At 41.0% G+C, this 20,923-nt stretch overlaps 1 protein-coding gene across 12 annotated transcripts in view; it reads right to left on the bottom strand.

Annotated features, from left to right (window-relative positions):
* Window positions 1–338: 338 nt before the first annotated feature.
* The window catches only part of TCF12 (transcription factor 12), a 173,963-nt gene continuing 153,378 nt past the window's right edge, over window positions 339–20,923 (bottom strand). For 7 of the 12 annotated variants that reach the window (XM_080396637.1, XM_080396631.1, XM_080396636.1 and 4 more), the window contains 8 exons: window positions 18,798–18,871; window positions 17,803–17,874; window positions 16,852–17,058; window positions 9,911–10,025; window positions 8,921–9,092; window positions 7,502–7,734; window positions 4,285–4,438; window positions 339–2,630 (listed from right to left, as the gene is read on the bottom strand). In XM_080396637.1, coding sequence (XP_080252763.1) covers window positions 4,296–4,438; window positions 7,502–7,734; window positions 8,921–9,092; window positions 9,911–10,025; window positions 16,852–17,058; window positions 17,803–17,874; window positions 18,798–18,871 — 1,016 coding nt within the window. In that variant the 3' untranslated portion in view covers window positions 339–2,630; window positions 4,285–4,295. The remainder of the gene's footprint in view (window positions 2,631–4,284; window positions 4,439–7,501; window positions 7,735–8,920; window positions 9,093–9,910; window positions 10,026–16,851; window positions 17,059–17,802; window positions 17,875–18,797; window positions 18,872–20,923) is intronic. The other 5 variants (XM_080396640.1, XM_080396642.1, XM_080396638.1 and 2 more) reach the window with 4 other exon arrangements.

Genomic DNA, 20,923 nt, shown 5'->3' on the forward strand with positions numbered 1-20,923 from the left:
AACTGATCTCGAGGGGCAAAGTAAAGGAGCGAGATGCAGCAGGAGGCAGGTGCCCACGGGGTCAGCTGCTGCTCCGTCTGCTGTTTGCCTGGGCAATCCCCGTCCTGCGCCGCGGCAAGCACAGGGCAGGCACCACTCCTCCTCAGTGCGCCAGCCACTGCGGTAACTGGCTTCACGGGGAGCAGCAACACTTCTTGTGCCTGCAACTGACACTGTGTGCCTCGAGCGTACGTGCGGTTTTATTCAGATAAAGGCAGCAGCTAGTTTTGCTGGTGTTTTTGAAGCCACACACTACCTACGAGGAGAGAGAAATTTAAAAAACTCACTGATTTACCATGTTAAAAAAAGATGGCACATTTATTGCTACATAAATGTTATATACATAGTGTTTTCTGTTACATTGACAGAAATTGTTTTGAACTTCTTGCTGCTGGTTGGAAAGGTTTATCAGCAATACCTTGAAATTTGACACAGGGTACAAATCTGCAATAAACCAACAATGGAAACTGGAGAACAAGATGAGAAGCAATTCATCTCGGACAATTAGCTCTTACAATACTCCATAGGTACTACACGGTATGCTAGAACCCTACTATGGTCTTACAATGCTATTGTAAATTTCTGATATTAATGAACAGGTTATGGTAAATAACCCTACATTTTTACTACCTAATATAGTAAAATAAAGTAAGAAACTTTTTACTGAAAACTTTTTCGATTTCAAAAATCTAGAAAGAGTAATATTTAGAATTCAAGAAATTTTCTTACAAGATTATTGTATAAAAGACTAGCTACAGTGAAAAATAAGCCAAATGTTTTTTTCTTTCTATTTTATGAAGGAAAGCTTCTGGGCATACTGCAAAGTCTAATATAGCCAAAAAGACAACAAGCTTAGAAGGAAAAAGGCCAGGCAGTGGCACGTGATCACTTTCACACGTCATAAGCAACAAATTTGTTTAGCTGATAAACACTGAAATGAAGAACAAGGCCACAGATATAATCAGGTGTTATTTGATGATATATGCAAATTAAAGTAATAGAAATGAGTCCACTAATTCCACAAACTGTTTTGTTAGGAACCACCCAAAACATGAGCTTAAATTCATTAGTTTAAGAACCCATCTTTTGTTCTTTCAAATTAAACTACCTCATAAAAATTACTGGTTTGTTCCTGTTTTGCGTGTGAACCGATTGCCAGTGATGAAAGATGCACTATATAAACAATCGCTCAGACAACCTTGGCTTCGGGAATTTCCTCCCATGGTCGTTGCAGTGGAAGACAGTTGCCATGGAAGTTCAAAGGGATTTTAACCATTTCAACACACCTGTGACAAAGGAATACTGATGGACACTGTTCTGGTGGAGAAACATTGAAAGGTTTAATGCTAATATGGCTTGGGAGGGGTCATCCGTTTGCATTTGACTCACGCTGTTGGGTTTTTCTCCACTGACAAGCCATACAAAAATGACAAGATAATTAATGTATACAGTAAGGAAAAACTGGTGACCATTGCTCTTATATTCCATTACATAAGTAAGCCCACCGTACTGGTGGTTATATCATCACACTACCTGCCACGGTGAATTTAGGATTTTACTATTCACCAAAATTACAGCCTGAAAAAAAATCTCCTTTGTATTTTAATGCATTTTGTGCTTACGTACAGCTAACACTTTACATGTACTATATGTAGTACTTACTGCTCGGAAAACAAAGCAACTCTAACAAAGTAGATTCTCCCCACCCAATTTACACTTCACGTTACAAGCTTTACTATGAAGCCTAGAAGCCTAAAAAGGTTTTGTTTATAATTAGAAAAAAAAAAATGTTTGAGGAAAGCCTGAGGGAAAATAAAAATCACTTTTCAAATCCAAGAAACGTTATGGTCACAGTGCTGCTCCTGCCTGCAGCCTTCAGGAGGCCTCTCGCCGGGCTTGACGCACGGAGCTCAGTGTGGAAGGGTAACTATGACCATAACTGTTCAGATTACCAGAGACCAAAAATAACATAAAAAAAAGCTATACCAAGGAATAGTTTCCTATTGCATGGAAAACACTAGTCATATGGCAAAAGGAGAGGAAAGGACAACAAAAGACTTTTCCCTTCCTTTTTTAAGACACTAATAGGTATGCTGGGAATGCTACGGGTCGACGACGGTTGTCACTGCTTTGTTCTCTGATGTGAACAGCTTTAGTAAATGCTGGCATCCAGCTGAAATTTTATCAGCTTTTAACATGTTAACTTTTCCCTTTATATGTAGACCTTTACAGTTCCATAACAATAAATAAAATTTGTAGTTACAATGCATTTGTCAATTCAGTTTAGGCACAAGGCAACTTCCACAATGAGTGGAGAGATCACAACAGTCTCTGATTGTGCAGAAGCGACACACTGCTTGCAACAGAATGATATGTTCAGAGTATCCCATGGGCTGAAATTCTGTCTGAAGATCTTGTATCTTCAATCCTGATGCAGGTGTTGACCAGTAGCTTTGATCATAAGATTGCATTTGGGTTTCTTGCTTCAAGTGTTTTCTCCTGTCAGGTTTGTGTCTTCATAGAATCTTAGTTGTCTGTGTCCTTGTGAAGAAAGGTCACCTTCTGTGTATCCTACCAATAATTCTGGAAATCTAGAAAGGAAGTTGGAAGAAAAAAGGAGTATCAGGAAACGAATCAGTAGGAAGCCTATCCTCAGCACTAGAGAACCAGTTTAAACTGTATCTCACAGCATTTTTAGTCTGTTAAGTGCAAAAGAAAAATCACATTGAGAGGCCTGGAAATCCTTCCCAGAGACACTTGTACGGGATATGATATACTGCACAGTTCACGCTCTGGAACCTTCTGTTTGGACCCTCTGGATCTGGCAGAATGGATAACCACAGCTCTCAGACCCCCAATTTGTGTTTGACTTTATTCTCTGAAACCAGCAGCAGCCAGTCCCCAGTGCAATCGCTGCTGCTGACGCTGCACCCTGCTGCGCACCTAACGGGCCTGTGCAGCCTTTTCACACCAACGTCACACTTCAGCCACCTTAACGAGTTACTGCTATTAAGAAAGCAAAGATATAATCAACTTTTCAAAGTGGCTCACTGTAATATTATGGCAAGAACTGACTACAGGCTGCTGTAAACCAAGAATTATCTGACTGTTTAGAAGTAGCCTGTTGCTCTGGAATGAAACAAAGGAAGTTCAAAGCGCCCTCTTCCCTGGAAATGGAAACCCGTCTTCTTTATGAAGAAGCTGCCTATAAGGGATGGGGAAAAGGCCCTGACCCAAACAAGGCTTGGTTTAAATGCCATTTCACTGCTTTCTAAGGAACGCTGGGAATAATCAACTTCCACAGGATACACTGGCAAGATGCATGCCTCTACCTGAACCTAAAACAGAAGCAAAAGTCTACATACACAACAACAAAAAACCCTCCCAAACTGTAAAATTTAGTAGAGTGATGGATTAAAATCAGGGCATCCAGCCCAATCTCCCCCTCTTTTTGAAAGTGGCAACAGTTCTACTGTTTTAGAAGACATGGAATACTCACAAGTTTTTCTTCTCAAAGTCAAGTTTTTCCCAGATACCTAAAAAAACCCCAAAATCCACCAACACGTCCTCGCACCAGAAGACGCAGATTCCCATCAGGCCGCCCCCTCAGCATGTTTTAAATGAACCGCTGGGTATGGGCCTACAGGGGGCTTGTGGAAACACCAATTTAGTGGGCAAAGCAGAAAATGCTGCTTTCCTAACCTGAGCTCTCCGCACTAACACAGACTGTGACTTCAGGTATTTGGCGATCTCTGCTGGGCAAGGGACAGCAGTCAGAATGACTGGCCTTCAGCCAGACAGCAAAGCTCTCGGAGATGAGAAGCCTCTAACTTTTGCATCAGCACTGGGAACCAATATGTGGATTTTTAAATGAACTAATGTGATACTTAGACCATTTAAAGATGGTATAATTCATCTCTATTATAGTTGGCTTATCTAGCAAGCTGTTAACTAATCCTCTGATGTCACGCCAAGAAGGCCACCTGAGCCAAGAGATGTAGCCATTGGCAACAATGCATGGAAACAAAGAGACTTTAACGACAAGTTCTCGGGGTTTTGTTTTATTATAAAACTAAACAAATCTGCATGCTTTTGCTTATGCCGAGAGATCTGAAAGCACTTAGCAGCACAGAGAAGTTTGGTGCCAGTGGCAGCTCAGGAACTAAGAATAAACCGATCTCGTTATCTCCCACATTTTAGCCACTAAAAAGGACAAGAGCCATTCCCCTGCAGACACAGACGTACCTGGCTGGTGTTCACATATGACCCATAGGGTTGGTAGTTTCACTCAGGCCAGGGTGGCTTCCTGGGTGTGGTGTTGGCGGCTCTGCCGATACGGCAGAAACTTTTTCTTCTTCCCTTCTCTTAAGGCAGGCTGCTTTAGGGTTTAGGTTTCGTTCTGTAACGGAAAAATGATTCTTAACATCCCCCACACTGATACCAAGGGGAATACTGATGCATTAACCGCTGGAATAGAAACAGCTACACAGCTTCCCTCTGCTAAGCACTGACGTCCCTGTGTTAAAATGCAGGTGGCCTACAGCTGCAGACAAGCACTATGGAAAATCCCACCAGGCATCTCCTAAACCGCTGTTTAAAAAAAGCGAACCCCAGAACAAAACAAACTTTACAGCTGCCTACATACACCTTCAAAGCAGTGCCTCCCTGGTCACCAGAAGTGGCTACAGTGCAAAATGAGAATTGTCTGTAACTTACAATGGACTAACCCAGAGATCTGTGTGTTGGTACGCTGAAGTTGTACCATCCTCACCGACACCACGCTGGTTTCAGTAATGTTACTTTCTTTAAGCATTAGCCCACTGTTGGAACGGGGGAGGTACAATGTTCTAAGTCCATAGTTCCGTTCATACCCTAAAGACTGTGCAATCATCTTGTGCCCTCCTCGCTTAAATCAGAAGAATATGACACAGTCACACAGAGCAGGATTGTTTTTAAAAAAATGTATTTCCTCTCACATCAAAAGCAGTACTTTATTAACAGCCAGTTGTGCATTAGCTATCATGATAGTCCCATCAGTATGTTTCCGCTTCCCTAATTAGCTTCAATGGATGTAGATTTGGATCTAGTTTTCAAATAATGAGTTTCTAAAAGTCAGTGGTTTCTGTTCTTCAAAATGCCTTCTCATGAATCAGAATACAAGAGATGTAAATTGCGATGGCCAAAAAGACACACAAAACGCACGTTAATATATTCTACCAGTGCATGTTGAATTTTAATCAACGGGTTTGAGGTATTTTTCGAGCTGTCAGTGAATTCTGTTCTGCACTTTAAGATTGCAGATACAATTTTAACCATAAGGAGACGGCCAAAACTGAGCAGAGAGTACAAGCCCTTTCCCTCTAGTGATTGCGGTTTGCTGCCCCCTCTGCCCTTCACACGGGGTAGAATCTAGCTAATTTGAGAGAGGCAATTTTAGACAGACTTGCTAATTCTGCTTCCACCCAAGTCATTACCGACAGCCTCCTACCGCATTTCCTAAGGATGAGCACTTCCAAAGAGTCTACTGGAAAAAGAAACCCGCTAACTTTTCTTAATCACAGTTTTCTTTGTTTAAGTGTGGCTTGCCTTGAAGTTTTAAAGAAGATTTAATTACGTGGAAACTTTGAAAGGCAAGTTAATTCACAGCGATTTAGGAAACAGAGAAAAATGCCTGCCTACAGTTAGTGCTCAAAATCTGAAATGTTTCGTTTTGAATAGCACCAATCACAAAATGAGCAGCTTCATTACCAGCAGCGAGAGGATATTGTTTATGCAACTCTGTCATACGCTGGTGAAAGCTCCTCCGGGCACCACACAAAGCTCCTCCGGTCAGTCACTTCCAGGAGCAGGTGCAAAGAAAGACGGATAAGGTAAAACGGGGGATGGCCCCGCTCACGGGAGGCACGGTGTGGTTGTGACAAGCTTCCGCACACACATGGAAAGCAGAAGAGATGGAAATGGGAGGGAGGAAAAGCTCTCAATTTACACTGCTTGGAGAAAAAGATTTCTACCAGACACGTAAGGTTTGGAAGCAAATTCTGACCAAGGCAGAAGAGATTTTATTAATTTTCACACAGAGCTTTCTGTGGATGACAGAATCTGCAAGAGCAGGGAGATAGACTCAGTGCTTTTTAAACATTAAAATCCACACTTGATTAATGGTATTCTGATCTCTTAACACTCAACCTTATCTTCCAGACTATGACAAACATCTTCAGATCAAAACAATTCCCAAGATCAAAGTCTAAGAGACGCTCAAACGGGGCTTTACCATGGCACTAGCTGGTGTCTCATCTGCAGACCAACGAGTTGCTCTGCCTGCCTTGGAAGGCCTACTGCCGGCAGCGTGCGGCTTACTAACAACTGGGTCAGTAAAACTGCCTGCAAACACACCATCTCATCCTTACTACAAAGTACCTAAGCTTGCGTTGTTAACTCTGTCACTTTCAATAAATGCTTAACAATTGCTTTGATCTCCTGTGCAAAATGCAAGGAACTAACTAATTAGGAAATGGAAGGAAAAATAAGGTACGCTAAAATACTGACAGCATTCAGTGACATCAGCGATTCAAAGACGTAGCAGCACCTTAAGCGAACAGGACCGCTGACATCATCCACATCTGAAAGTCTTTTCCAGTCACTCGCTGCACTTCCATCGGTGAGGCACCGAGGCCGACTGTTAGTCACTAGGCCAGAACAGCGGAACGTGGGGATGCTCACCCATGCGGGTGCCAGCTACACAGAACAGAACTGACCTTCTGTTGGAAGGGACCTGCAGGGATCGCCCAGCCCAGCTGCTGGATCACTTCAGGGCTGACCAGGTTAAAGTGAGGAGCCTCAGAGCTTCAAAGTGTCTTTGACCCAAGTTTAAAGGGAGATTAAAAATCAACTGTAGCTTCACCAACGCATGAGAACAGAACAGCTGAACTGCACAAAGAATTCTTCCTTCTGCACCTACCAACAGACTGATTCTTTCTCAGAAAAATTTAAAGGAATCAGGGTAAGAAAATACAGGCAAAACCAGCCCTGATTCAATTAAAGTAGAAGCAGGTTTCCTCCCTCCTCCTCCATCTACGTTTAACCCAAAAAACTAAGTAAGCACTGTTAAATTCACTGCATTTTAATATTTCAATTATCTGGGGTTCATCTTAAAATAGATCTCTTATTTTGGCTAAAGTTTCTGTACTACTAAGTGCTCGTTACAATGCAAAGTAGGACCTATCAATATTTTTACAGAAACCTCATATCCACTTTCTCTTCCCCTCTTCCCTCAACCCCTCCCCCTTTTTTCTTTAAAAAAAAACCCATCCTTTGCTTTTCCTGAAGAACCTCAACACTGTTACAGAACAGCAAACACTTTCAGTAACTCGTGCATCTAGTTGTGCAGGTTTCAAGAGACTGACACCATTCCACCAACAAAGCCACCACACAAACTGCCCCTGCGCGATGACGGGCTACTGACCTCTCACTTGCTGCTCTAGACTGAGGATGACTGCCACAGCCTGGTGAAGAATAAGCAGTTTTGTCTGTGGTTTTTCGCTCTTCAGATGAAGCTGACACATACGGCCAAGTTCTTTAAATGCCTCATTAATATCTCGTACACGCAAACGTTCTCGAGCATTATTTGCCATTCTTCTCTCCTTTTCTCTTTCTATTTTCTGCTCTGGGTTTAAATCCTCATCTTCATTAGTGCTGCTGCAAGAAAGTAAAGATGAAAGCACATTGAAATATCACTGGTGTTTCAAACAAGTGATCCTGCTGCTCATTCAAAATTTTCAAGTTGATGGAAGTTAAACTTCTTCCCACTTAATCTATTCCATACTGAAGCATACTTAGATAACTGTTAGGTAGCAGTGCTTCTTGCTGTTCCTGCCTTTTCCTGAAAATAAATGTTAAATGGTTTCTGCCTGAAGAATACCCACAGAATATCGTCTACAGATGATGAACATCTCTGGCAAAAGTAGGGGCAACACAATGCCCCTTGAAGTAAAAGATGTGCCCAAGCTACCACTTCACTCAATTACTGATGAATGTTCAAACAGTTAAGACTTCTCAGCCATCCTGTCAGGTGAAGAACAAATCAAACAAGAAGTAGTTTTTAATTTATCAGCTTATATAAAAAGGCATTCAAGTAATTTTCCATTTCACATGCTTATTAAAACGTTTTAGCTTTATTAAAGACTTTATGGCCAATTTTAGAACTTTTTTCTTCTAATACCCAGTGTACAGCTAAACACTTATATCCCCTGCTCTACTAAAATTAATAGACTAAAATGCCATTAGACACATGCAATGGTACCAAGTCCGCTGCCCGTGGCTGTAAAATTCTCATTCTCGTTACCTCTAATTTCAGCACCTGTGCCTCAGGCCTACCAGGCAGACCCAGAAGCATTTTACCTGGCGTCAGCTCCAGGTTTTTTGTCCGTGGCTTGGGAAAGGACAGAGCGTGTAACGAGGGCATCTGCCTACAGTATTCACCCCAGCCTCTGGGTTATCAGTCAGGCTGCCGCTCTCCATCACCACGGGCTCACGTTTAGGCGCGCAGCCCTGGCCCAGGTACACAGTACTGCAGGATTCCAACGCTCCCATCCTCTGCGCTGGGCAGGGCCCTCTGGATCTTTTACTGCTTCTATCTACTGGCAGGTATCAGACAACGCACTAACCTAAGGGAACGCACCCTTCTCAGGTGACTTTCCCAGAAAATCCTCTCTCTCATATTTAAATAGACACGAATATGGTAAACTATTTACCTGGTGCAGCTGCCTATTAATGTATGAACTGAGTTAACGCAAAAACCTTGAAATACATTTATCAAACTAAGGGCACCACACTACAGAGCATTAACGAAGCGCCAATTCCCCACGTCACGTCAGCAACCCACCTTGTTCTGCCTCTAGATGAGACCTTGATATCCTTCTGGGAGGACTCATCATCTGATTTCATGTCATCCGATGAGGGGGGTTCATGGATATTTTCATCCTTCTCCTTATGTTCAGACTTGATTTCTGTTGGACCTATAGCCACAGACTGGCTCTGTAAGCCACCTGACAAAGCTGCAAGCAACCAGAGATCGGTGTGAGTGTCACAGGAATGAAACGTTTAAGAGAATCTCAAGCAGATACCGCAATGGGCAGCCAGAGCCAAGCAGAACTCTAGGAAGACCACAGGAAGAACAACGCTCGGGCCACAGGAGAAATCCTGCTAATGCTGCCGTACTTGGACACACGCCGTGGGCTGGTAAAGGGATCGTCATTCACAGGGCAGCTTGAGCAGTAACAGCTTAAGCTACAAAACCCACCATTAGGACAAAAGGACCCGTGACAGCGTAAGGAAACCTGCCTCACGTCTGGGCTGCAATGTTAGGGCAGAGCTGCAGTGACACGGAGGCTTGGGCTTAGGCCAAACACGCAACGCACACCTCCCTGAACGCTGCAAGCAGACTAACACGTAAGCTGACTTCTGCTTTCTAGAGCTTGCTTCTTCAGGCCGGAAAGGGAGGGAACTGTAAACACCTGTGTGAATGACTTCCTTTTATTGGCCAGACTGGGATCTGGCCAGCTCACTCCGCAACCCTCCTGGCTGACTGGGAAATGGCTGCAGTACTGCAAATGGCATGACGGCTCCTCAAGCTGGAAGAATGCGGCTGTAAGGCACAGTCTTCTGCTGAAACTACACTGGGACAAGTCTGACACAGGGACGCCCTCAAAACTGTTGCTGGAATCCCTGGTGGTTTACAGGATTTATAATTAATTTTTATTTCTCACCATTATCTATGTCCCTATCCCCTGTATCGATGCAATTTTACCAAGATCTACAACCTCACTGGGGTACTGCAGATCCTGTGCAGCATTTAATACTCCTGGAACGTTACCTCTGTAGCTTTCTTGTGTTTTATGATTTAGTTCTGTGCTCTGAGCAGAAACTGTACTGGGAAGAACTGAATGGTTGCTGTTCAGGCTGACACTTTCTTCCCGATGAGTCCCAACCTAAAGCAAAGCAAAGCAAACATTTCTGTTAAAGAAGTAATTCAAAGAAATAGTCCAAAAATAGAAGTTTAAAAGACTTAAAGTATTTGCTGGATTAGAGACCCGAGTTAAGGTTCTAGCCCAGTGAAGGAAAGATAGAGTTGAAAGATGCCATTACACTGAACGACTCGATTACACCACACTGGATTAAGCTGTGTTCCAAAGAGTGACCAACACCTGTTTGCAATAACATAGCAACCCAGCAAAATTTTTTTCCAATATTTTCCCACAGAACACCACAGAATTTTCTCCCCGATTTAGACCTGAAGGGCACAGGATTTGTTGAACGTTTGATGGCTTTAACACAACTATCAAGTCTAGTCATTGCAACATTTTGATCCTTAAAAGATCATGAGGAGTGATGGACTTTCCCGCATGTGAAAAGTGTGTGTACCGCCCTACTTTCATGTATAGAGATCCAGACACATCTGTTTATAAAAGATACAGATAACACCTCCTCACTTCTCGTTCACTGAAAGAGGACTAAGAAAGAACTGGATCTAATACAAAAATACTACTTTATTCAGTTCTTTCTCATTTTCCTCCTTTTTCAGCTGAACACATTTAGTTTAGTCCCACTACAGAATCTTAGCACACAAAAATAATGCAGGCATCTGACTGTTCTTACCACCTCTCCCAGTATTGTCTAATCTGCTCCGTGATGTAAGATAGCTACAAGTGCGCATACCTAGCTCAAAAAGGGAAACTTCTTCAGAATCCTGCTGCTTAGTACAGAACACTTAGCAATGCAAACCTCTATAAAAAAAATATTCTTTTGTTTGAAGAAGGAAGAGGTAAAGACACACTGCCTATATTTAAATAATTTGGAATGCAAGTCATTTAAAGCTTTTGATTCCTAAAGACACAAAAGTCCTTTAAATATTTATAATATAACCAACATAATACAATTAAACAGTTAAAAATCTGAACAAAGATGAGGGATTCTGCTATTATTTGTATAGTTACAAAAACTGGCTACAGATGAAGCTTTTTATTGGAACAGTAGCAAACATGTCAAGTAGAAGATTAAGCCTTTAATTAAATAGGTTTATTGCCTGGAGTTACACATGAGAACCACTGTTTTTCAATAAATCCTTCAATCCTAGTAAACTGCTGAGCTTTGAATCCCTCTTGAGTAATTAATGCAGCTTTTACCTTTCATGTCTTAGTATGGGTTTTACCCAGAGAGAGATAAATACCCTTATGCAAGTTTATCCTTTGTTTAATATACACTCGTTCCTGTAAGCTAACGCACAGGAACAAGAAAGGAAAGGGGGACACCCCCCCGCCCCGACAACCCACAACTTATATGAGGTCATTCCGGGCTGCTATTTCTATCTATTGTTCTGCAGAAAATCTCCTCTTGTATACTGCAGAATATCTGTTGCTATTTAAAGTGTATTTTATCTCCCTTTGTGCGTAACAGGCTTTGTTTGTGCGAAGTTCTGCTATGGGTACAGCCACCTCAGCTCTCGCAAATGTCATGAATTCACTCAGAGTAAGCAGCGGAGCCTGACTCTTTCAGCCTGCAAGACAGAACTTTACAGTGGGAATGTGAAACTCATTCTCCACGCTGAACTTCCAAAAATGAGTCTTTCCCTAATTCTGCCCCGCAGGTTGTGTGTTTTATTATATTCTTCTGGTCATGCTTAGTTCTAACACATGAGGGTGCTTTTATTCAAGCTACAGACTATTAATCACTTCAGAGCCAGGTCTGTTCCGAAGCCTACTACTTAGACTCAAAGATTTCTTAAAGCTGCGTACAAATGTAGCAGCTGCCAGAACCCTGGCAACTTTCAAATCTAGAGCTAATCTAAAAGTGATGGATTAGCACATCAGTTCTGATAAAGGCAAAAAATAATTAGAAATAAAACCTGAATTCAAGTCCATGTTCCAGTCCTTTGAAACAAAGCATACAATTTGGATTAACAAGATTTATATAGAATTCTTAAGAGCACAAGTGTTACAAAACTGACTGCAACGTGAATTTTTATGTCTGATCTGTGATGTACTAGAAAATCCAAACAGGCAAACACAAAAACCCAACCCCGAGGAATTGCTGAAAGTCACTGTATCCCTGTACGAAGGCCAGGAGCTCTGTTCCCTGAAAGCACAACTTATCAGCGACAGCTTCAAGGTGCCAAATTGGATCTTTAGTATCTTAAACAGCGAGTTTAGAAAATGCAGTTTGCTTTTCTTTCCCTGGACTCCCGACTCCCACTTTCCCGAGTAAGAGGCTCTCCCCCATCTGCATTTCAATGGAGCGCAACCTTGGGCTCAAGTCTTCTGAAAGGCATATTATGCCATCCGCTCCAACGCCTTCAGAACAAACAAGCTTGCGACATGTTTTATTACTATTATTTATAAGTAATTCTCAGTCAAATCATTTCCCAGCACTAAGGGTGGCTGGGGCAGTGCATGTCCATGGGCAGGGACCTCCTTGGGGCTCCGAAGCTTCTTGGGCCCTCTCTCTGGCAACAGGGCACTCTTTGCTACGAGTGCTAAAACCATTCCCGCTGGAAAAATACTTGGGAAGTACCTGCAGAATACGTGTGGAAGCGCTACGGGCAGCAGCTGCCGGCCCCCCGCTCCCTTCCTAACCCCGCTGCTCCCACAAACATTTCTCTCTCGTTTCCTGGTGGATTTCATTTCCCAGTGGATTCTGTCTCCCTGCTCCCCCAGTCCCAGCTGGGGACACTCCAGCTGTGCGGGGTGGGGCTGCATTAGCATACAGCTGCATGCCCCAGGCCCTGCCCCCCCCCCCCCCCCCCCCCAGTAACGCCCTGCAGGATTGGTTCCCTAAACCGACGATCTGGGTGCACATTCCCTCTTCCCCGAGCTAACCTCATCTGATTTTCATGATCCCTCTACAGTGAACCCCAAGCGTGCTCGGGCACACAAAACAGAAGACAAATGGAAAGGCTGGCACGAAACTGAAGTTGTCAGTTGCACACGGCATTTGTTAAGAACATATTTCAATCACTCACCTTTGCGTATTTTCTCTAGACCATGACAATCTAACACATATTTAGGATTGTCAGCAAATCCAAGAAGTTACAGCTCAATAAATCACAGCTTGGGAAAAAGGAGAGCCCTGCATGCCAGGCTGCGCTGCGGCCGCTTACCAAGTGAGCTGCATTTACTTCTGTGCATTTCAACACCGACTTGTACACAGGACAACCCACAGGCATGCTCAGACTTGTACATTTTTTTTTTTTAAAAAAGTACGAGTGCAGAACTTAATTCAGTTGATTTAAGTGACAACATTTGGGATCTGAAACCAGAAAACCAGTCAAGTGGTTTTGGGAACTAAGTAAGAACTAGACAAATCGTGGCAACTGCTGACACACTGCTGCACGCAGGAGAATCGAACGTGACACATGGGGAAAGGACAGCCTCTGTCCTGGTAACGTTGGCTCTGCATCTCCTGCTTCAGTTTGATTATTGATTTTCAGCTCTTAGCAATAACAGCTTTTGAGAACTAGGAAAAAAAAACTTAAAAAAATAATCAGTCTTTGCTCATATTTGCTATACATACATGTACTTTCTAAGCCATGCTAGCTGGTCGATCTGGCCACAGTCAATAACATCATTTTAACTAAGGTGAGCCCAATTAAGACAATGAAAAGGGCTTTGGAATCAAGAGTTTTACACCTCAAGAAAGCTCAAAGCTGTTCAGCAGGATGTTCTGTCTGTCGAGAAACAGCAATACTTGGAGAGCTTTGAGCAAGAGCAGAGGTTGGCGTTGGCAGCAAAGCCACCTCAACCACCCTTTGGTGCTTCTACACTATGGCAGACGCAGGGCGATCGCCGATTTTCTTAGACTCCTGCTATACCTGCAAAAACCCCTGTGACTGAGGGATTGAGTTTCATCCTTAACTGAGTTTCCAGGCCTTTTATTTATTTATTTTTAATCAATTCAGGCTGTTCTTTTTCCATTGTATTACAATGAGAAATAAAAAGCAGCTTGAATAAGAACAAAAAGAGTATTAGTTCTTAACTTTTCAATAATACATGAAATAAAATACAAATCAACTTCAAAGGCCACTTAGCAAATATTTGATGAGTTTGAGATATTAAAAATCTATTTGAGTAAGTCTAATGGCCAGCCCAGCTAAAAAGAAAACAAGACCATTCAGAGAGAGCAGGAAATGAAGTCAACTGGAGTTTTAAAATAAATTTGGCTCAAAAATTAAGCAAATGTTAAAATAAAACCATGTCTGGTTACACTAATTACATAAAAAGGAGTCAAATTACTCATTTCCGAGCTCCTTCTGCCAAGATCATCTTCTTCAAAGGAAATTAAATTTTTTTTTCTATTTTTTTCCTAAAGAACAAAAATGTTTTGCATAAAGATCTCGCCCTCCCTCGACAAGGAAGTTTCATTTAGTGCTGAATCCCAATGAACATTTCCTGACCAAAACACCCTACGAGCCTGTCAAACAAAAACAGCTAAACACCCTTACCCATGTTGACAATTCTCATTATGTCGGCCAATACTCGCTATTTCTTAACATTTACTGGAGGTCCTCTACAGTGAAGTAGTATTTAATTCCTGAACAAAGTCTAGCTCTTAGAGTTCAGGTGGTGCGTCAAATACTCTGCTCTCCTACAACTGCTATTTCGAGAAAAACAAATAGTAAGTAAGCATAGCTTAACATTAATTGATTATTGAATACTCTAAGTATTACAGCTCATACTTGGGGAGCAGTACTGAAATGCCGTCACCACTAATAAACCAGTTTCCACTGCAGCCAGATGTGCCAGCCTCTGCTCTGCACATATCCGAGGACTCCATCCTAAGTCATGCTGAGCTCCTGCAATAGCAAATGATGTCAAAGGGCTCTCTTTGGGGAGTGGGCAAGGCCAAGACAGGATGCCTTCTGTTGGAGCCAATTATTCTGATGTAACAAAATCAAGGTTAATCCAAGAAATTCTTTAGCTGACTCACTTTTTTTCCAAGCCAAAACTGACCTATAAGCTCATTTCACCCAGTGAGGATGAAATATAAAAGCAAATCTTTTTTGCATTTGCCTAATCCAAGTTTATTTCTAGCAGACAGCAAGCATCCCTCAATCAAAACTGCAGCTCAGTCCTTAGATGATCAATCAAGTCTGTATTACATTTAAGTTACACTATGTCAATTAAACTACAGCAGGCCGAGGAACCTTTATTATTTGGAGAGTCATTTTCCACTGTCACCTATTTTAATGGAAACTGAGTTGATAAAATACTTATCACAGCTTAGTTTAAAAGAGAAACATGAGATTTTTATGTACATTTTGGCACTATCTGCATCTGACTGTATCTGGCTTAGCAATATCGGGAGGTTCCACAAGTCAGATCGAGAACGATTGTGCCACTGCAATTTGAGTCACTCACTTCACCCCACGTCATTAAGACCTAGGAAAAAAGTTTTCTTTTGCATGACTAAATTTCAGTCCGCCCCAGAACACTGCAGAACTTTCCCTTTAACAACATTCTTTAAATATTAAATGAGGCAGTATTAAGAAAATATTCTAAAGCATTTATGTATCACTTCCTTCATTACTAAAAGTAACTGTGAACTTGTATAGAAACCTAAAGTTGGTTATGAGTTTGGAAAGTACCTCCCTCCCCCAAAAGCCCCCAAACACATGCAGCGTATAGAAAGTAACCAGTTCTTTTTGATGTTTACTGCAGTGGTTCTGAAATTAATATAAATGGATGTGTGACGTGCGAATGGGAGAGCCTGGAACTAATTCTGTTTTATAGAATACAAACCCTTCAGCAATTGGGGTACCTAATTATTTTGATGATAGGTGAAATTTTGCCTTGATCACACAGTACCCAGCTGTGAATCTGTTTTATAACAAAAAATTTCACAGCATGTAACTGGTCTTTAAAATTAGGCTGTAAACATGCAAACACATGGCACCACTAAAATAAGCATGTTCTAAAAAGCTCTTTTTCCTTTAAGCAGTTTTGAGAAGGGAGGAATGAAAAGGAAGAAAAAGGGAAGTGAGTAATGCCACAAATAGATTTCCTTTACTATATAATGTTTTTAACATATTTCTGATCTGTGAAAAGCTCGACAACGTTTTTTTCAAAACATTCACGGTTTTAAAGAAACTAAAAGAGATGGATTGAATTATTTCACTCTTCTTGGGGATTAATCTAAAAGTTGTTTCCTTTTCATTGTTAGTTACACTACAGCTGTGCTCAAACTCCTTTTCATTTAGAAAAAAAAAAAGTTCAAATTTTGAGCCTGCGCACACTATGGTTCCACATTCCACCAGCTTCCTCCCAGTCCTCTGCCAGCATCTGCTATTGAAGACTAGTTCCAATTTACAATAAACAGCTTTTCCAGACCAGAACACTTGAAATTCAGTCCTTCTTGACTGCTTTTCCCATTCAATCTCCCTATTCACCATTTCAAGGAGAAAACTGTTCTGCCAATTATTACACATCTGGAAAAAATGCATGTATAAGCTGAAATGCTCTCAGCAGAAAGTTTCAACTTTCTGCATATGGTCACAGCAGGATTTTATGGGCCACTGACCAGGCCGAAGCTAAGTTTTCCCATCTTTCTCCTCCCCCTCATTTCTGCCCACCCCCAACCCTCAACCCTCTAATTGGAAACCCACAGCAGGTGCAAGCTGTCTGCCATCTTTTCCTACACAAGGGTCTCAAATAGTTTCTTCCTGGTAAAGGTTGATCTTACAGTCCAACTCACTAGCTCTAAGTCAATTTAAACCCATCAGCTGTAATTGCCCTGCATAAGGACCGCGTTTAAAACCAGCATTACCATTGATGCTTGTCTGTTGGTTGTTACAAGGCTAGATGCTCCGTAATTTGAGTTCAGGCTTCCAATTGGCCCGTTGTGGGATGGTCCCAATAAACTATGTATATCTCCATGGCCACCTGATAGGCTTGTGGAAGGCCCCACAGCATGATTTCGTAGTACATGAATGGCATCATCGAGTCTGTCCAAGCGATCCTCCATCCGCGACTGCTGCGGAGATTGAAGAGGGACAGTAACAGCCATTACTGAACACATCCGCAGACCCATTATGCCGTTAACAGTTTCTACCTCGGAGATATTAAAGATAGAAGATGGAATGCAGTTTCAAAAGACTTTGAAAGCACCTACCAGCACTACAAACAAACAGGAAAAAGAAAAGATATCTGGAGATTTTGCTCGAGATAGCATTCATTCCACAAATAGGTGGCAGCTTTTAAAGTGAAGCTTATTATAAGGTTAATGTTACTCAGCTTCTATTACATGGCATGAACAAGAAAAAAGGAAGTGCTACAAAATAAGCTATCTAATACAGGACGAGAAAGCATGATCATAAAATCAGCCTCACCACGTTGGTAACAATTAAGAGAGGCAGTGGCTTTTTGAGAACCTGCATTACAAAAAAACTGGACAAAACTTTAAGTTATCATTTTCTAAAATGGATCTTTAAATAGATTAGATATCTCAGAAATAAAAGCGAGTTCTGTATGTTACTGCAGAGAAGTCTGTCTTAAAATTACTTCCCTTAACAAAAAAAAAACCAACCAAAACCAAAAAGACACAGCAGAAAAACCCCAAAGCAAAACCAATTCTGACATTGCAGCTCTCTAGAGAAACAGTAGCATGTTGGGAGTCAAAAGGTGGGCAATATGCTACACTAATTCAAGTTTTTAATGGGGAATCTGAAGGAAGCATTAATTGAAACACAAAAAGGCACCATCTAAAGTGAAATAGTACCTCACAGACATCCTTTAAGAAGGACATTGCATCTTGCAAATGCTCGTGAAGTTGCTGTTCAACTCGATTTTTCTGGCAAAGTCAAGACAGAACAGGAAGCAAAGCACAAGTTAAGATTAATTCAAAAAAGAGGTGAGGAAACAGCTGATGTGCATGTCAGCAATAAATTGTTAGTCAAGTTAATGCAACAGAGATCTGATTATATTAAGATAAGAAGAGGCTAATATTTAACACTGCAGTTATGTTAGGATTCCAAGATGTACGTATCAATTATATACTTAATTGCAAAAATATTGAAGAAAAGAAAACTCTTTTAGCTTAAATTTATTCTTGTTAGACAGAAAAAAAAAATTACATCTGTGGAAACTAGAAGTATTAACAGGTAATCAAAACCTTCCCTCCATTTTTTTCCCTTTTCCTTCCCGATGCTGTATCAGAAATTTAAGAAGTCAGTAACTTAAATCCTCTGCTGAATCTTCAAAAGAAGATTTACAATGATGTAGATTATTTCCTGTGTGTTTTTCTGTAAAATGTTTCATTAATTAATAAATGAACATTCCCCAATAGCAAATAATAATTACAAATAAAATATATTTAATACTTGAATGACAGTGTAATGAAAACAAGCCCAAGAGACCAACATTTCAGGGAGAGAGGGGGAAGGACAAGTAAATGCAAAGGCACGAAGTCTTTATCTTTTCTCCAGACTAAACTTTAGATAAGAATTAGCTATGGATTTGTGAAAAGGTACCAGAATCTCATAACAGCGCTTTAGCACCAGCTGTCCTCAGCACAGAAGCCTGATGCCCAAGGAACAGATGGTGAAAGACACACCCTGCACGTCTTATATTGTTCAACTGAACAGGCCATTTGTTAGCAAAGAATTCATTTGTAATGCTATCCTACTGTTTCCTTTAATGATATGCAGGATTTACACAAAACCAAGCCTTCAACTCTTAAGTAAGAAGTACTATGTTGCTTTCAACAATTCTTACCAAGGAGTGTAGAGAGTTTTCATAGTTTGGAGACGAGGGGGCTTGTCCTCCACTCCTAGACCACTGACTGGCACCTGTCAAAATTGTCTAGGTTAACGCACAGATTCATGCAGCATAAGTGGGAAGCAGAGACACAGGATTTCTCAACGTAATTAAAATCACCATATTCTGCGTAAAGGTAAGATAACATATGGGTATACAAAGCAGGACAAATGCCTTCATTCTGCCTTACTGAGGGGTATTTTTTATAGCAGTGACATCTTCGAAGTAGTTCAACATTTAAGAAGTGGTCTAAACACACACACACTATCTGAAATACCTGCCTTCTGCCAGTGTCACCATAAAAAGCTTGCTGAATTCTTTCTTCTTTAGATTATTTTCAGTATATGTAGGCATATCTTTAACAGTGTTAAAATACAGAACAAAAACATTTAAAGATGACACTGAATTAAGGGTAACAGGAAAACCATTTTGATGACACCTCTCTACTAAATAAGAAAAGTTAATATATGTCTAAAAGTTTCCTTTCTCTCGTCTAGTTCTACACTATGCCATTTTAGATTACAACACATTCTAAGTTTAGAGGGGTAAAACCACACTCAAGTTATTCCCATTTGTAATTTCTCATATATTTAAAGGTAATTTGGCAGCTAAAGAATCATTGTACAACAAATCGACAATTATATCCATATTACCTATACACTGCAAATTCAAACACATATCCATTCTAATCTGACATAAGTACACCCAATTACCATGTCAAATTTAAAAACTACTAGATGTGAAATGCAGTAACTAATAAAGCAGTACTTTTAAAACAAAGCCTGAAGTAGTACAACATGTATTTTTCTCACCAACTAATAATGCATCTTTTATAAAGATACTACATGAAATTCTATGGCCATTAGAGACAGCTTCCTTTCAGCCATACAAATGTAATAATAAAGCAATTACATTAATAAATTATGGACATACAATCCAAAGCAGCTCATTAAAGGAAGAGCCTGTGGGCTTGTTCTTTCAATAACAGCCAGAGCTGTACGTCTGGAAAACTGGGAAAAGGTTTAATAACATTACAGTTCCTTTGTTCAGAGAGCTGCAAGTAGTTACCTTTTAAAGAAAGGGTTTTATTTAACAAAAACAGTACAGCTTGCAGAGCTATTAAAATACCTAAATATTCCCTTTCTAATTAAAAAAAAAATAAACCATCTCCAATTTCATAAAAGCCCAAGGCTGCCATAACTGTGCTGGAATTCTCTTTTAAAATATAACTACATCAGTGAGTAAGTATAATTACCAATTTTCACTTCACACAGCTACTCTGGGTCTGGATCTGTAGTCTCCCTCTGCATTACTGTCATTCCTGAACTTGGGAACAATGCTTGGAGCCCCGCTTGTTTTGGCAAAGCATTAATGAAACAACTTTAGAACATTTCAGCTCAGTGTAATTTCAATTTTTTTTCTGGTTAAAACTCCGTTTTCAGAGACAAGGCCATAGTCAAGGCTTTGAGAGTGCTCACAACTAACAGGACTAAGTGCACTACTTCCTACAATAAAGCATCAGCTGAATATTAAGCAGAAAGGCAATCAGTTAAGAAAAGAAGCAGGAGACTCAACGCTTGTGCATCTAGTCTGATGAGTTTGGTGGGGTTTTTTAAATGACGAAAGGTACTATTACTTAATGTAAACCCAGAACAAAACTCCTGAGTGGGACTCGTCACAAAGGAAGCAAAAAGAAAAGGGGGGAGGCGATACTCAAACGGACAACCCAACTGCAACCTGCAGTTTTTAATCACACCTCTAGTCATGCTAGTGCTCTTTCTGAGCGGTGGCACACTGTCTCCATGTCTGCGCAGGTTGCCAGATGGCACCGATTTCCTGCTTTTCTCATTCCGCTCCCCCCCTCCTAGAAGTTTGTGCATGAAATCCACCAATTATGTTAAAAAGCATCCTGGCACCACAAGCCCTGCAATTAACAACTGCAGCTTTTAGTGCAGCACCAACATAGCAGCATGAAAAAAAACAAATAAGCCAGGCAAGTGTTCGGATTTACAGGGGTCATCGATAGTAATCACTGTAGTATTGTTCCTACTCTTAGTCTCCCCAACACTAATCCTCCAGCTCCC

This window comes from Falco punctatus (assembly GCF_963210335.1).
Source record: "Falco punctatus genome assembly, chromosome: 7".
Lineage (NCBI taxonomy): Eukaryota > Metazoa > Chordata > Aves > Falconiformes > Falconidae > Falco > Falco punctatus.